Source organism: Macrobrachium nipponense, chromosome 6, assembly GCF_015104395.2.
Source record: "Macrobrachium nipponense isolate FS-2020 chromosome 6, ASM1510439v2, whole genome shotgun sequence".
NCBI classification, from domain to species: Eukaryota; Metazoa; Arthropoda; class Malacostraca; order Decapoda; family Palaemonidae; genus Macrobrachium; species Macrobrachium nipponense.
The window spans coordinates 35,333,788-35,352,693 of record NC_061108.1 but is presented as its reverse complement, the minus strand read 5'-3'; the positions used below and the strand labels follow the sequence as shown (position 1 = coordinate 35,352,693).

Genomic DNA, 18,906 nt, shown 5'->3' with positions numbered 1-18,906 from the left:
GCCTAATGATTTTTGAAAACCACTCCTACCTTGACACCTGCCTGTGAGTGGATCTGCAGTCTCAATCGGTTGTGTGTGTGTTCGTCAGTACTGTCTTTGTAGTATATATACTCGTGAATTCTAATACTATGTATCAGTCCTTTGTCAATGGCTTGAAAATAAAGCCGAAACCGGTCAGGACCTACACCCTGTCTCTTATTTTTCACCTGTGGATATGTGTGATAAATGAATCACGTGCTAAAGTGATTATAAATCATATATATATATATATATATATTATATATATATATATATATATACATACATTATATATATATTTATATATATATATATATATATATATGTATGTATGTATGTATGTATGTAAGTGATTATATAATAAAAATATGGAATATTATTCCATATATATATAAAAAACTAAAACTAAAGAGGTCAACCAGATTGCTTGCAGGAATGTGATCAGACCAGAGACGATAAAGTATTCTAAGATGACGTATACAATAAAGTAGGCTAAGTTAACATGCCGTCACCTGTGGTCATTCATTTGTTTTGAAACATTAGTCCAAGCTTCCTGCTTGAGACAACTACCGCGACCTATAATTCAAACGGCCTACGTGATTTCTAATGTGTCTCATTTGTATGTATGTTCATATGTTCGAGCTACTGTCTGCTTCCTTTATGACTTGTAACCGAGATCGTAGTGGGAACAGAACAGAATTAGCCATCATCATTGGCAGAAGCGATCAAGCCATTGTCATTGGCAGACCTGTACAATCCTATATTCATCATGTAATCTCAGAGAAAAGAACTATTTTTTATACTTAGTGTTTTCTACTAGAAACCTCACATCAGAAAAGATATCATCATGAGTTTAACACATCGTCATCATAACCACTTCGTAAGTTATCAGCAAACCCCAAGACACTCCAATGAGTATGGAAGTGCATAACCAACCGACTTAGCGTAAGATTATCGCAAGTCTGACATTACCTCATAGGGCGCCTTATTATACAAGGCAACAGCCCTAATATGTTATTATACAAGGCAACATCCCTAATATGTATATATGGATAACGTGATGGTATGTATAACTAAAGGTAATGCCACGGAGGAAATTGAAAACACGAGAACTGCCGAGATCTTTCGGTCTTAACGACCCTTTACTTAAAGCAAGACTGATCAGAACAAAGAAAAACACAGTATAGGTAAACATATACAAATGGACATTACAGGATTAACAAAAGATCCAAATCACTTAAAAGAAACGAAAAAAAGCCCGTGGGCTAGATTAAAGATTGTAAAAGCAGCCACCCACACGTGGTCACAGGTAATTTAGTCGAAAAACAGTATATGTTGAAAACAGAGAAGCACGTACGACCGGACAGTAGAAATGTAGTCAAATCCCGAAGGATACATTAAGGATTTAGGAGCGGTGCGGTCAGACACACTGGTCAAGGCCAATTTAAATTGAAAAACAATACACTTTGTATTGGTACATGAAATTTACAAAAAAGTCAAACAATGAGTGAGAAACGAACATAAAATACAAATATAGCAAGCATGAGAGAGAAAGGAAAAAGATTAATAGCCAAAAACATGTGGGACTAATTAATTAGTAGTTAATTCATTTATTTCAAAGTCCTTCAAAAACATTTTACAAATATATGGGTCCAAATGGTACAATCTTAGTCAGGGATTGTACAATTTGGACCCATATATTTTCCGACTAAATTACCTGTGACCACGTGTGGGTGGCTGCTTTTAAAATATTTAATCAAGCCTACGGGCGTTTTTTCGTTTCTTTTAAGTGAATTGGACCTTTTGTTAATCCTGTAATGTCCATTTGTATATGCTTACCTATACTGTGTGTTTCTTTTGTTCTGATCAGTCTTGCATTAAGTAAAGAGTCGTTAAGACCGAAAGATCTCGGCAGTTCTCGTGTTTTCAATTTCCTCCATGGCAATTAAATTATATATATATATATATATATATATATATATATATATATATATATATATATATATATATATATAACTACTGTACGTAGTTAAAATGAAAGAGAATCTGTTCGCATTTCTGGTGAATTAACATCGATTGTATTAATCAAATGAAAATAAAAAAAATAACAATATAGAACTTCTAGCTTGTTCCTATTTATGATAATTTGTATTAATTTTCTTTAAAATGCATGATCTCATGATGTAATGATAAATGAATAGAATAAATACCTCGATATTTTAACACCAAAAATGTATCTTGGTCATTAAGAATTACAGGCAGAAATCTGTGATTAGCCCCAAGATTTTATTTTGTTGTGAACATACTTTTTATATGGTTTTATAATATATATATATATATATATATATATATATATATATATATATATATATATAATATATATATATATATATATATATATAATCTTAGCAATATCGCCTTAATTTTGAATTGTTTAGGATTGATCACATACATATGAAATAGAAAAGGACCCGTAGTACCCTCGCAAATGAAACTCGTTAAAAGATAACAAAAAGGTGAATGAAAATAAATAAAAATGTGTACTCACCATTACGAAGGTTCTCCTCAAGTGGAATCAGAATGGGAAGAACTACGTTGATGGCCATGTCTACGTGAAGCGAACTGGTGCTTTGCTATGTATCAGAGAAGTATTCTTCGACGAAACGCAACTGTGAGCAGTAGTTTTCAAGTCTTGATTATCTTATTCAGCATCGTTCACTTGCATATCAAATGACAGTCTTTTCTTCCTTTTTCAATTTATGAATGCTTCACAAGGTTTCAATCCTTAATCGCTTACTGTAGAGGGCCGAAAATCAGAAAACAGGTCACACAAACCTGAATAATATCAGTTCGTCGTAATGCCTAAAATGAACGAGCCCGAGCTGTTTTCTGAGCGCTGGGAACGTTACTATAATGTGTACACCACATTCGGTTCCCCTTTAAGCGATTACATTGTTCCGTGCACAAGGGCCTGCAGCAAACATCCGCAAATAAGTTCCTTATGACCAAAGAAAACAGTCTCTTCAAAAGACAATGCGTTTGATGCGATTATATTTCTAGGCTTCTGTGTCTAAGATGTCCTCGGGGGATACACCAAATTCGCACCTGTAAAAAGAAATGAAAAAGTTGATGTCTTTGCACGTTACACATACATTAATTTTGAACAAAGTTAATTCATTTCCAAAAGTAAATGGGTTTTAGAAGAATCTGATATAAGACACAAAGATTTACTTGTCTATATTGTCAAAGAATATTATGTACGATTATAGCTGCAAATGACCTGACACAATATACAAAGACTTACTTACCTTGAGCTGAAGATGATAATATTGGAATACAAACGAAAATAGTCTGAAGCATGACACAAAGACTTACTTGACTTGTGGCAAAATATTATTGGAATATACTTGAAAATAATCCGACACAAGACACAAAAACTTAATGCTTTGTCTTATTGGAATATATCTGAAAACGCTTTAACACAAGGCACAAAGATTAGCTTACCCAATGTTAAAAAAATAATATTGGAATATAACTGAAAATAATGTGACAAGTCACTGACTTACTAGCCATGTGTTGAAGAATATTTACTGGAATATAGCTGAAAATAAAATGACAGAAGACACACAGACCAACTATAGTAGATTTACATCAACCGTGCATATGATGTCTAGGCCAGTCCCTTACGGCGCTCCTTATTGGCTGTTGATAAGGCAATCACAGGGCTGGAATCAATCTCTCTTGATAGTTCACATAGGCAGGATGTATGCTCCAACTCAACTGAGGGATACGTCTTTAAAACGCATACCTCAGGAGAGGGGGAACACATCCTGCCCATGTGAACTCTCGAGAGAGACTGAGATTTCCAGACCTGTGATTGGCTTATCAACAGCCAATCAGGAGCGTCGTAAGGGACTGGCCTAGACATCACATGCACGGTTGATGTAAATCTACTATAGCCTTGCGTTGAAGAATATTTATTGGAATACAACTGAAAATAATGTGACACAAGACACACAGACTTACTAGCCTTGTGTAAACAATTAGAATATAACTGAAAATGATGTGACAAAAGACAAGGACTTAGTAGCCTTGTGTTGAAGAATATTTATTGAAATATAACTTAAAATAATCTGACACAAGACAAAACTTACTTACCTTGGGTTAAAGAATATGTTATTGGAATATAACTGAAAATAATCTGACACAAGACAGATTTACTAGCCTTGTGTTAAAATATATTTATTGGAATATAACTGAAAATAATATGACAAAAGACAAAACTTACTTGCCTATGGTTAAAGAATATATTATTGGAATATAACTGAAAATAATCTGACAAGACAAATATTTACTAGCATTGTGTTAATAGAAACGATATTGGAAAACGTTGTACAGTGATGTCTGTGGATGGAAAGGAATGACTGAATTTGTTCTAAAAATGGAAAGCAGGGCAGTTGTTCAGCTATAAAAGTAACCAAAGTGTCTGTGAATCTGCAGAAGTGTCCACTAGACGAAGGTTGAAAAATTTACGATGATATAAGGAAATATTGTAGATAAATACCGATGAGCAGTGGTGAAAGATATTTCACAGGAACAGAGAGAACATACTTAGAACTTCGTGGCCTTGTACTGGTTTTAAGAAAATGTGCTAAAGCACCAAGACATTAAAAATACCGGTCAGGTGGCTTAAGGAAAGAGTTGAAGCAGCGATAGTAAATATAGGAATAAGTCACAAAACAGGAGAGTAATCTAGGAGGCTGTAACGATCTTAGAAAATCTGGAGACCGAAATACCAAATTGACAAGCAGTCCTGGTGGAGGAACGAGGATTCGTCAAAGGTGATAAATACAAAGGAAGGGGCAAATGAGAAGGCAAGTGAATATGGATGTATACGATCCTGGAAAATTACCGCTTTTTATGAAGTAACACATATCACATAATCCCAAACTAGAAGATGAAGGATGACAAGTACTCAAGTCTATGGGACGCACAAAATACACGTGAAAATGAACGTCAAGGAGCTGATGCAGTAATCTTTTCATTTGTAAATTGCAATTAAATGGATCCGTTTGCCTAAAGCAGTTAAGTTATTTATTAACTGTCACATCGTTACATCTAGATAAAAGTTTGTATTATTTTTTCATTTACTAGTTCCTTTCCAACCAGATCTCACAATAATAAAATAAATGGCATGACATCCCATTCCCACTTCCGTAGACAATGTTTCATTAATTTTCAGTCATTTGGTTAGTTCCCGATGGTATGCTTTTTTTTTTCTTTTTTAATAACAGACTTACATTAAATTTGACCTCATAATTAAGAGGTCGCATTTCCTTATCCTCTCTTTGGCATTGTAAAACATAATGAATATCTATGATTTTTATCTAAAGACAAGACTTAACCGCTATTTTCGAGTAAATGCAGCCTAATCTATTGAGGAGCAACGTATTGCATTTTACATAAAGACTGAGGTCTCTCTCGCGCACGGAAGAGTAAGGGGGTGGGGGATGGGGGGGGGGGGGGGGGGGGGAGGGGGGGGGGGGGGGCGGAAAACCAGGGATTCGCTTAATTATATCACGACGTCCCCAGAAATCTTTTAATTCTCGGCTGCAAGTCCAAAGATTTTTTCCTCTTATTAAAGAGTCGTCTTCTTTGGGGAACAAAGGCCCAGAAACATGTGGCTGAAGTCTTATCTAATTGCAAAAGTTTCCGGGACTATGAGAGCGGCGGTAAGTGAAGAAAAAAATAAGGTAAATAAAAAGAAAAACAATTTCCTGATTGGTTTAGGTGTGTGGATACCGAATGAATTTTATATTTCTTTCGCTTGTGTAACTTGTAGCATCTTCCATTGGTCGTATTTCTACGTGTCAAAACTTTCTCTGTGAAAGTGCATAAGGTTTTTATATTACATCGTCCATTGAAATCATAGATATTTGCGACAAGAGGACGAATTCAACGCGTACTTGCAAATAACACACAATGCATAATTGTTATGATTAATAGTATCCCCGTCAAATGAGAATCAAGTGCTTTACAAACATTGTCATACACATTTATAATATACATACTCTGTTATTGTTTTCATTCCATCCAGCTCACCCACCAACAAGTGAAAATCTTCGTAAAGGACACAAAGATGAGAAAGCGATTGATGCTCTTGCTTATGTTTACAGATTCCATTTGCTTGTTATCCTTGATAGCTGATCACTATATTGTAACCATAAAACCGTATATCTTGCAAGTAAAGCGAAATATAACAAATTATGGTGGATAAAACCTAGTTTAAACTTTCAGTTCACAAAACCCTCTGAATCAAGGATTTTTTTAACAGCCAAGACTGACAAAGACATCAGGAGAGAAGGAAGAGAAATTTTGCAGGGACTTAGAGTTTTACGCCTGTATCTAGCGGCAAGGAGGACTGTTTGCGGAAACATTGGGAACACCGGCGTTGCTTCTGACGTCAATAAAGCTTTGGAAAATTCTGCAGCATTTTTGCTTGAGCATTTTACGGATCGTTTTCCATAACGTTTGAAATAAACCATAAAAAGGCAAAAAAAAAAACGACAGTTTACTATAAATATACGCGCCATAAAATCACGGTCATTTCAACGTGTTTTGAATTGAAAAATTCTGCTTCGTTTTGGAATCAAGAACCATATTAAAGGAAACAATGAGACACACAAACATCTTTTGTAGATTTTCCGATCAAGTAATTAAGCAGTTTCCAAGTTACTCAATCAAATGCTCTCTCTCTCTCTCTCTCTCTCTCCTCTCTCTCTTTCCAATTCACATACCATTTTTGCGTTTTTCAAAGGTAGAATATGTCTAGATTCTAGTGACAGATATAAATAGATCTACTTACTACATAATTAACGAAGAAGGAAAAAAAGATGCAATAAAAGTTTTGTGGCCAACTTCCTGGATATGCTTTTACTCCTCTTTTTGGACCACGTCTCGCTTATTGCCAAAACCGCTTTACGTACCTTTTGTTAAAGGCGAAGCATCTGCTCCTTCCCCAGTCTCGTATGGCTTCCCTTGGGCATTGTTCTTTGTGCCACACTTTCTCTGGGCATAAGGCATAAGAGAGTTAGTCGTTAAAGGGTGAAAAACTTTGTCATGTTTTTGATCATTGCAATGAATCAAGATTCTTACTGCAAAAACAATGCACGATTTCATAATTATTGCAACTGGATGACATAAATGCATCCTGCATCTTGCAGCGTTATCGATCTTAGCATTGCCGACTAATTGCGGCTAATAAGTCCGTAACTGTAACCTCTCCTAAGAGATTATAAAGATAATTATAATCTGTTCCTTACACAAACGAGAAAATACGAAGAATGGATGAGGAAATTACGGAATCTCTGGTCGGTTATTTCATTTGGAAAATTACTGTGCAGATTGAAAAGAAAAAAAAAAAAACAATGATCGTTTTACCTCCTGAGACAAAAGTATGTTTCTCGTGCGATTCCTGTCTGCAATTTTTTTCACGATTACGTAAAATCTATAAGTATCCCCCCCTTTTTTTTCAATAGAAAATTTCAATACTTGTTGGTCCTGATGACTGAGAAAAAGCAGTTCGGTTTTGATAGTGATGCAAAGTTGCAAACCTGGGAAATGGACCTTTAAAGCTGGAGCCGAGCCGAGAGTTTACGAGCGAACAGCCTTGGTGAAAGTTTGTAGCCTCGTAATGTTCGTGCATGTTTCACGTGTATGTATTCAATTGCATTTGACTCCTGTTTATCTCTAAGAAAGGGATGGAGCTGAGAGAGAGAGAGAGAGAGAGAGAGAGAGAGAGAGAGAGAGAGAGAGAGAGAGAGAGAGAGAGAGAGAGAGAGAGAGAGAGAGAGAATCTGAAAAGTAAAATTAATTTGATATTTACGTCTTTCGGCAACAGCGTGATTTCCCTAACCCAGCAAGGAACCGACAACGGGTCTTTTGTACCATTTGATAATAATCTGCCGTGAACCTTTTTGGCGAACCCTTATCCCGCGAGCACGGTCGCCTTCAAGAGGAAAGTCTTTGGAATGAGAGCGTTTGAAAGGAGGGCCGCTTACAATCAGGTAGCGTTTAAAAACGATTTCACGATGGAGAAAGAAGCCGGGTAGTATACCAGTTCATATGTCCACGCTGCTTTGCTGTGGTTCCCTCTCCTACAGGCCGCAGCCGAGAGACTTTGTGCTGCTTTTGGTCACTGCTTTCCTGCTTATCTGAGGACAAATGGATAAGCCGAATCTCTGGCCGATTGCCCCATTTGAATTTACTGGTACTGGAACGGCTTTCAATGCGAAAAGAAGGCGGTGAATGTGCGCATTTGAGCGTGTCTGATTTCCTCTTTGCCAGTCATTTCGGAACAAAGCTTTCCTATTGTCAACATGGGTCTGCTGAAAAGAAGGCAGAGGAATTTATATGAAAACCTTTTCCCTACTTTCGTCTGCTATTTGTATTGTGTTACGACACAGTTTAGTTCTCGCTCAGAAAAATTCACAGACAGACACACTATCTAACAGAATACATACTACACACACACACACACACATACATATGTATAAATATATATATATATATATATATAATATATATATATATATAATATAATATAATACATATATATCTATATATATACTATATATATATATAATATATATATATATACATATAGCATCACAACATATATATAATATTCATATATATATATATTTAATACTCACTAATATACCCCCCCTATATATACTATAGGAGAGGAGAGAGAGAGAGAGAGAGAGAGAGAGAGAAGAAGAGAGAGGAGAGAGTTTATTTAAGGGATGGTTAAAGGAGTGGAAAAAACAAAGGATAGTCACTTCACAATCCTCTTTTGACTGTTGAAGCAAAGAATGTGGACCAACCAGAAAACTTCCACGATATTAACCAAAAAAAAACATCACAATATACCACACGCATATATATATATATATATAGGATATACTACTATAGAATCATCACTATACATACTATATATATTATAAATATTATATATTATATCTAAATTCCACGATAGACGAGGATAGAGAGGTGGAATTGAAACTGCGGGACTTTGGAACATTTTCAAGTTGAACTTGAAAAATGTAGAATAAACTAACGAAAGTACTTGTTCCAAGTTCCCAGTTTCCACTCCACCTTTGCTAACATGAGATTTAAGGATACCCCAAGCAACGTGTTCCTTCGTGCCACATGCTGTATATATATATATATACATATATATATGCACACACACACACACACACACACACACACACACACACACACACATATAGTATATATATATATATATATATATATATATATATATATATAGATATAATACATATAGAGGAGAGGAGAGAGAGAGAGAGAGATGGAGAGAGACGAGAGAGAGGACGAGAGAGAGATAGAGAGAGAGAGAGAGAGCAGAGTTTATTTAAGGGATGGTTAAGGAGTTGGAAAAAACAAAGGATAGTCACTTCAAAATCCCTCTTTTGACTGTTGAAGCAAAGATGAGACCAAACCCAGAACACTTCCACGATATTAACCAAAACAAACACACATACACACACGCATATATATATATATATATCTATATATATATATATATATATATATATATATATATATATATATATATATGATATATATATTATGTATATATACAAAGGCTCGTCACGATTGCACTGAAACTTCTACCTAAGTTGCACCATTCACTCCATCTGACACGTGTTCCTCGCCGTCAATGATATTAAACATTTCTTCCGCACAACGCTTCTGTACCGTCCATTTCTTTCACTAAGTACTCACCCGCCAGGAAAACATTCTTACGATTTATTCTTATTAATTTTCAGGATTACAGTTCTTGCCGTAGATCAAGATAAGCTGAGCCAGTGTAAGCCTTCAAAAGAATGAACGTGTAGCGAGGAAGTGGTTAAAAACATCAAAGTACATAAGCCCTTCAATTCAATGAATTAATCCCCTATGATAAAAGAGCTATATGGTCTTCAATGGTACACAAATCGAGGGAAGATAAGGGAATTAGATGTGCGGAGTAAGAAGTTCAGAATAGATGAAGTCTGAAAATAATTAGCCAAAGAATTACAGTGGAAGATTCTGGTCTCTTTATTATATCTTCAATTGGATACAAGTTCTCAAGATTACATATTCTCCAAAAATCCTATTTTCCCGTTGCAACGAAATGCTTTAGCTTTCACTAGAGCTGAAGCAGACCCGTCCTCACTATCGCTACAGACTGTTTTAGCTGATGTTGCTTTTCAGACTGAAACAGATACATAAGTAGGATCCAAAGGTCAATTTCACCAGGTATCATGGGATCTTTGGTAAACAAGCTTCCTGTAAGTGTTAACAACTTGGCTATTCCTGTTCAACGCCTGTTTCATGCCATCCATCATCGATCTTCCCTCCTCCCTCCTGCTTCATCACTTCACCAAACTACATAATATTCCCCATTCTTTCAACTTACATTCTCCATTCTTTCTACACAGACTCCATTCTTTCAATTTATATTCTCCATCCTTTCTACACAGACTCCATACTCCCAAATTCTATACTCCATTATTTCTACAGACTCCGTTCTTTCAACTTATATTCGCCATTCTTTCTAAACAGACTCCATTCTTTCAACTTATATTCGCCATTCTTTCTACAAGACCAAACCATCTCAAATCACTCTAGCCCTGTCTGACTCGCCTGAGAGTGCAATGCACGTGTGGGAGCAGGTGTCTGTGTATACGCCTGGTTGCATTCTCGTGTGTATGTGGAAATGGGACATTTACCTGATTTATCAGACTCCATTTCTCTTTATAACTATAGATGACGGTCAGCCGGTAAATTAACTGGAAAATTGTCTGACAGAAATTAGTGAAGATTTCAACCCTTTACAGCTATACTGCGCTCACTCACACAACACACACACACACACACACACACACACACACACACACAGAGAGAGAGAGAGAGAGAGAGAGAGAGCATCCTTTTCACCGGTCTCTTCACTGTGTTTACCTCCCGTGCAGTTTTCCCCAATGCGAGGATCCGTGACCTGTTTATGGGAAATTCCTTTTATATTGACAGAACCTTATGGCCTTAAGTTAGGTTTCTAAGGAGAGGCGATGCCTTTATTTTCTCTCGTTTTCTCTTGTTCTTTTATATATGCAGAATCCGAGAAGGAGAGAAGGTTCAATTACAGAAACCAAAGTAAATTCTAGGGAACTATCACTTGAAATTTTTTTTACATCATAAGAAAAAATATTACGTTCATAACTATTTTTTTTGTATATTCATTACTAATGTGCGAAACAAAAACAAAAATCTTAATATTTCACAAATTTGTTTTTTCTATAATATATGAATATGAATTGTCTCATAAACTCCCTAAAATTTTGTAAAACCGTTATTTTCATCATAACATTAAATGTGCAACACCATTTTAAAAATTCGTCTGCAAGAAAACCCATCACGGACTTAAAAAAAAAAAATACGCAGCAGGTAAATATACAGAGGAAAAAGATCTCGCGACAAAGGCAGAGTTGTATATAACAAATTATGGAAGCTGGGATTCTAGATACAAGGCTGAGGTCGTAAGAGCACTGGAGCAGTGGAGAGAACCACGCGTGACAAAGGAAGCCTTCACAATGATTCTTAAGAAGAGTTAGAAGCTCAGTCCCTGGAAGGAAGGTGTGAAAGAGTAGAGCGGAAATGACAGGCAAACCTCTAGTAAAGATTCATGTCATAGGTGCCTCTAATTCCTCCAGTTATAGGAAATAAAAATCTGAATGTTGCGATGGGTCTCATTTAGTGTGTAGATATAGACCATTCTATTGTTCAGATAAGGTTTCTCATTGCAGTATTATGTTCTTGATTCAAACTCCCGTGTATAAATACAATAGCTAAAATTTTGCTCACTGAAAGTCTAATTAAGGTTATGCTGCACCAAGCTAAGATAAATATTCTGAATGACGTTGATTTTAGTTCACGACGCGAGATTATCTATTAAGTTCGATAACAGATGAGCAGTAGATTATCATTTCAAGTAATGGCAAGGCTTCAAGGCTCCAGTAATGATTGCATTGACTTAAAAGAACAGAATTTGGAACATATACAGGCTACATACACTAAGTCACAACCATAAACGACCGAGGAAACATACCTTAGTAGAAAGTTTTCATACACAGACATTGCACATGAATTACAAAGAGCGTTTCAAATGAAAACAACACTAATTCACTCTAGAATTTATATTAATGTATCCTGATATCGCAGGAATCACCTAATTATCATCCGACCACACATATTACTCCCATCTGGTGGAGGCTTGGCGCTGGAATGCTGGCTGAATTTTCACGGTTGTAAAATCCATTAGTACTAATGATATGCATATGAGCACGACCACGAGGGGTGGGGGTAGGGGGATGCTCCATCCCTAAAATGTGTAATAAATCTATTTTCCATGAATTTTCAATGATTTTCGACAGTCCTGGTAAAAATGTGTATTAAAAGTTATGAATTCGTCCAACTATAGAAGCTCCTTATTTTAATGGTCTGTTGGGTTGGAAGGTAATAAGGAGCATCGTACTCCGGTTACAGCTACAATTTTGTTTATCAAAGCTTCCCCACCACTGGATGCTGACATCCTTTTCCAGAGTTATACTTGCAAGCTTTCAGCTCTGTGTTCTGTGTGTGTGTGTGTGTGTGTGTGTAAAACGTGCCCGTATAATTTCATATACTATTAAATAAACTATTAAATCATTAATCTGTAAAGAGTGTTTGTACTCAGGGAAAAGCTGAAAATAAAATAAATACTAAACAGAATAAAACAATACTAAGCATAAAAATACTCTCAAACCTTCTTCGAGAAGAGAGAATATATACATATATTACTTTTGTTAAACTGATCTCTTCTTAATGCTAAACGTTTTAAGTTTCATGCGTCATAATATATATATATATATATATATATATATATATATATATATATATATATATATATATATATTAAATATTAAATTTAATGCCTTTCATGACTCGTTTTTTTAATGAAACTGAATTCTGAGCCACTATGGAGAGAATCACCTTAAATAAATGTGTATTCCCACAACATAACATTTTAAACAGTGGGGTTCCCAAAAAAAACTTCCTCCCGCCTGTCTTCCCTTAGGAAGTGATTGTTCTGTATTGTATACGCTATTCGTATGTAAAATCCTGTATCAATCAAGAGCCATCCTTGCAGGTTATACAAAAGCATACACTTTCATTCATACCTATTCATTAAAATAAAATTTTAGTCCATTACAAAGGGATAGACTGAATATTCTTTATTCGCTTGGATATAGAACGCAGGCAAACACATTTTCCACTATGCATACTACTATTTTGTTTTTCTAGAACAGCTGTTCTTAACAAAGCATAGTAATTTCTTACGACAGAGTTTATTATTTCTGAGAGAAGCATTCTGCCGCGGTCGACAACTGGTGCCGCTCATAAAATGAAAATCTTTTCCAATATTTTACGTTAACTTTCTGTATTTATCTGATAAACGAAGAGGAAAGACCTGAAATTTCTTAGGTTAAATTTTCCCCGGAAGATATTCTCGCAAAGGAAACGTTCTCCCCAGTCTTTGCAGCTTGAGAAGAGGAACAAAAGAACGGTTGAGTTCCATTTCATTCTCAAACAGACGAAGTCCATTTCCAGAGAGCCACTGGGACGGCATCTAAGTGAACGATAAACTGCGAAAGTTCTGGAAAGGTCAGAAAAAAATGCCTTGTTTTAGACCGAGGGCAAGACGGAAAAACCACACTTTTTGGATCCCTTGAACCACGAAAATTTGGATGCGAAACATCTATTAGCATTTGCACGTCCATTTCATTTTCCGTGCAGCAAGAGTAACAATTCCGAATAAACGGCTACGTATTTACTAACGTAACAATCAATGTAAGAGCTGTTTATATGCACGGAAAAGTGTGCAGATGTCTTCGTGCTTCGTTATTGAACTAATAAATCGGAAACAGAGAAGGTACCTCGAACAATAAAGACCTAGAGTAAAGACAAAACAAAACCAACACTAACAATAAAGAAAATATAGGTGGCACTTCCAACGCACCTCGAACTGCAATTAGAAAACTGACAGTCGTGATACCATCCTGACTACGGGAACAAATTCGTGAACCTTCTGCGTTCGACAGGAGCTTACCTTTCGGAGCAAAGGTATCTGTATCAGTAAAGGACTAGGCTTCCTCTCACAACACAACGTCTACTTGTATATGCTATTCAACGATATCCTGTGAGTCCACTCCGATGTGCATGACAGCCTTTCAGTTACTGGAACGGATCAACTCTGAAGTCAGGGCTATTACAGACCCTGTCAGAAGTTGCATCGCTGAGATGAAACTACAGAGAGCACTGAACCGTTTCACAGACGACATAATCTTCCGCTATTCTCCGTCATAATGTAAAGATTTATCATCTCGAATTCTTCACACTTTTTGGTTACGCTTGTCACTACATAGCCTCTGGGACAATTGCAAGAACCACGAAGTCATTCTGTTGTCCGGTAGCGAGAATCGAACCCGCTCGAGTAATGAGAACGAGGTCATGTTGCCGACCTGACCACGAGAAGGATATGTAGGTATTACAGCTTCATAGTGACAAGCACATCCAAAAAGTGTGAAAAATTCTAGAAGTTAAGAGGGTATTATGTCTATTACAATTACATACCTATCTGGTACAAACTGGCCAACAGAAATTATATCAATTATATATATATATATATATATATATATAATATATATATATATATATATATTATAAATATGTAATTTTATCACATCACCTTGACATCAAACATACACAAACATTAGGCTACGAGTGTCGTTTAATATTCAATTTCCAACTACACTTATTCTGCTCTGCCTGTTTCTATCTTTCTCTCTCTCTCCTGGGAATATACTTGGTATTCAGTATTCAGTAATTCCCTGTGTTGTTCAGCGTTAATGGCAGAAATAGAGAACAACAGTAGGTCTCTAGCATACTTATGGCGTAAGTACAGATCTCTGGGAAAGAGCTGCATTTGCTCCTTTGGTAAAAATCATATGCCATCCGAGTTGCTCTTCGCTGTAATCTATTTACTTTAGATGTCTTAATTTATGTATTTATTTATTTATTCATTAAATTAAATTATATATTTGTTTATTTTTGGGATTACATGTTAAACAACTCCGGAAGATAAAACTGTAGCCAAAAATAACGTTTAACGACTCATCTTCTTGTTCCTCTACTTACGTGATATTCGAACTTACCATCAAATCGTTTGGTACGTAAAACGTCAGTTAAACGTTTATTATGAACGCAATAAAAAGACAACTCATAGTAAAGACATCCCTGAACGAAACCCACAAACGTCCCGGAAGTTTTGGAAGCTCTTCTTGAAAGAGAAGGACAAGAAAGGAGGATCGTTCGTTCCACCCGCAGAGAGCAAATGATGAAGGATTCATAAATCGCCTCAAGTTCTGTCTTTGTCTTCGCCCTCGCCTTCGTTATCATTTAAATGGCAACTTCTTGCGGAGACCATCAAAACCCTAATGACACTATCAATAAAGTTTCTGACGAGGAGGAATGAGTGAATGAGAAACGCCCTTTTTCAGACGTTCTTCAGTCGAAAGCTCTGAAAATATGCTATATTTTCGCATTATTCTTCTTTACAAATGGAAGTGAAAAAATTCAACGTTCTTCGCATTTCTAAGATTGACGACTTTGCCGTTGTGGATATGACCGAGCGACTCCCAAAATTCGCTGCAATATGGCGTACCCAGTCAGGATGGTCGTGAAAACCAGACTACTTATTATGAATGCAACGAATAAAAGCAAAATTATGATGGCAAATAGAATTTCTCTCACAAACTCTGTTATCGGCACCTAATGCTAAAACATACAGGCAGAGTTTCTCAGGACTCAGAGAGAGAGAGAGAGAGAGAGAGAGAGAGAGAGAGAGAGAGAGAGAGAGAGAGAGAGAGAGAGAGAGCGGACTGGCTCAATGGAACAATTGTTTATGCATACAACCATTAGGTCACAACAGCTAAATAAACTAATAATTTTGGTTTCAATTCTTGCTGCTTCATAAAATTCCCAAGAAAAAGGTGAAAGTGCTTTCGTGACCGAAAGATTATATATATATATATATAATATATATATATATATATATATATATATATATATATATATATATATATAATATATATATATATGTGTGTGTGTGTGTGTGTGTGTGTGTGTGTGTGTGTGTTTATTTATATATACATACAAACATGTCAGTATATATATATATATATATATATATATATATATATATATATATATATATATATGTTTATATATATACGTATACATGTACAAATATATACATATCAAAGTTATAAACACTGTATCCGTGTACTAAAATACTATGTTGTAGGAAGCCCAATATAATTTGGAAAAAATTGAAAGTTGTTATTTAATAACACTAAAAAAAAGACAACTTTTAGAATCTATTTTAATTAATCCAAAATGTTGACACTGAATATATACAGAGTAATTTTAATCTGGACCTTTTCTGTAATGCAATTTTGACAAAACATGTAGTTAGTTTAACTAAGTTGTTAAACAAGATTGGCAAACCACCGAAGTGCAGTTATTCTGATACAACTATATGCTTGTATGTTATTTCGTTTACATTGACCATTGTTTTCAGTTTTTGTAACTTTTATTTCTCTTTCAGAATAAGGGAGAGAATGTACCCTCCGAAAGCTTAAATAAAAACTTTCAATCTTTTCCAAATTCTAGTGGGCTTCCTACAACACACACACACCTTATATATATATATATATATATATATATATATATATATATATATATATATATATATATATATATATATATATATATATATATATATATATATATATATATATATATATATATATATATATATAATATATATATATATATATATATATCAATATATATACATCTGTTTCCCCTGCCAAAGAGTGATTCCCAAGAGAGAAATGAAGATAAGTATGTGAATTAGCTTTCAAATGAATATCGATGCCAACCATTATGGCTCCATTTGTATAATATACTAATCGCCATTAAGAAAATTTCCATTAGAAGAGATTAATGAGGCGGTTTGAATGCCATAGTTTGAATAACATATATATTTGATTTTAAATCACGAAGAAATAAAAAAAACTTGATGATTATACGAGCAAAGTTACAGTTTTTTCTTCGTGTCTGTATCTTTGTTCTATATAAATAATATATTATATATATATATATATATATATATATATATATATGATATATATATCATATATATATATCATATATATATATATATATATATATATATATATATATATATACTATATCTATACACATATATACATATATATATATATATATATATATATATATATATATATATATATATACATATATATATATATATATTTATATGCATATATACACACACATATAATATATACATACATATATACACAGACATATATAAACATATATATATATATATATATATATATATATATATATATACTATATATATATATATATATACATCATGAAAAGTTAACGTAAATCTTTAAGCCCAGTAATTTTGTTTACCTTTTGCCGCTAAACGAAGGTTTGGGCTGTTCTTTTTTTTTTTTCTACCGTTGGGTATTTCGCTTGTTACTGGTAACACATCCATGGAGTATAATTTTCTCTTTTATTTTCATATTTTGAGTCGTTGGGTGATTCAGCGAAGGTTTTGTATATGCAATTTTCGCCTCTACAAAGAGTTCCGCCCTAGTCTGTTTGAGCGAGAGGTCTGCTGCATGTTTGAGCCTTGCCGTTGCCTGCCCTTTGGACTGCCTTGCGGCAGGTTTATTATATATATATATATATATATATATATATATATATATATATATATATATATATATATATATATATATATATATATATATATAACATTACAACTGGTCTCTGCTTTTCTACTGGCCGCTTCTATGGGTGTTCTGCAGCAGGACAATATTCAGCGATTCGTCGTCTGTGTCTGCCCTTTAGAGTCCTGTACTGTGTGAGGCCATTCTTATCATTTATTGTGCAAGCTTTGATCTCGAAGTTCACTCCTGTAGCAGGTTTCTTCGGACTTCCTCGTTGTTGTGGAGCGTTACATCACCCGTAGGGAGACTTACCTCCGGTAAGCGTAATTATTACAAAAGAGTGGTTTAGCGTGAATATGAATGCTGTCGTACCACTGATTCTACGGTGATTTGTTGATGGTATTTAAAGGAGTCAACTTAAACTGTGATCTGTGATGAACATAGGGAGACTTATCTCCGGTAAGTGCACATACCGGTGGCCACGATTTTACCAACCTGTAACGGTAAGGTGTATTGGAAACTTCGAGTTGCTGATGGTAATCGGAAGAATCATCTGCAAGATATAGTCTGCAGTTTTAGGTTTGTGTATAAGCGTGTTACCTAGAGACTTGTGTTATTATCGTAAGTTAGATTTAGGAATTTGATTGTTATAAGTAGAATTAAGGTTTATTTTCCTTATCTTTGCCTTCTACTGTCGCATGCTTATGTTTTTTTCGCCACCGTGAGTTTGTAGTTTTCTTCCTCCCTCTGTGACTCTCTCTCCTCCTGTCGGTATACCTGTTAGTGTAGGAGAATAAGGAATGCTTGTGTTGTGCTGGTGTGTTGCTAAAATGCGGTTTCCAGCCCCAACCATCATTTACGGATATCTTTAATTCGTAAATAGATATTGTTATGTTTATAAAGTTTGGTCTTTTTCTAATTCCTCTTTGAATGTACAGTGTTTTGC

The 18,906-nt window shown here is 35.0% G+C and overlaps 1 protein-coding gene across 1 annotated transcript in view; it reads right to left on the bottom strand.

The window, feature by feature from the left end:
* The window catches only part of LOC135216720 (protocadherin Fat 3-like), a 750,169-nt gene that overhangs the window by 189,951 nt on the left and 541,312 nt on the right, over nucleotides 1-18,906 (bottom strand). The window contains exon 4 of the mRNA XM_064252180.1: nucleotides 2,567-3,123. Coding sequence (XP_064108250.1) covers nucleotides 2,567-2,624 — 58 coding nt within the window. The 5' untranslated portion in view covers nucleotides 2,625-3,123. The remainder of the gene's footprint in view (nucleotides 1-2,566; nucleotides 3,124-18,906) is intronic.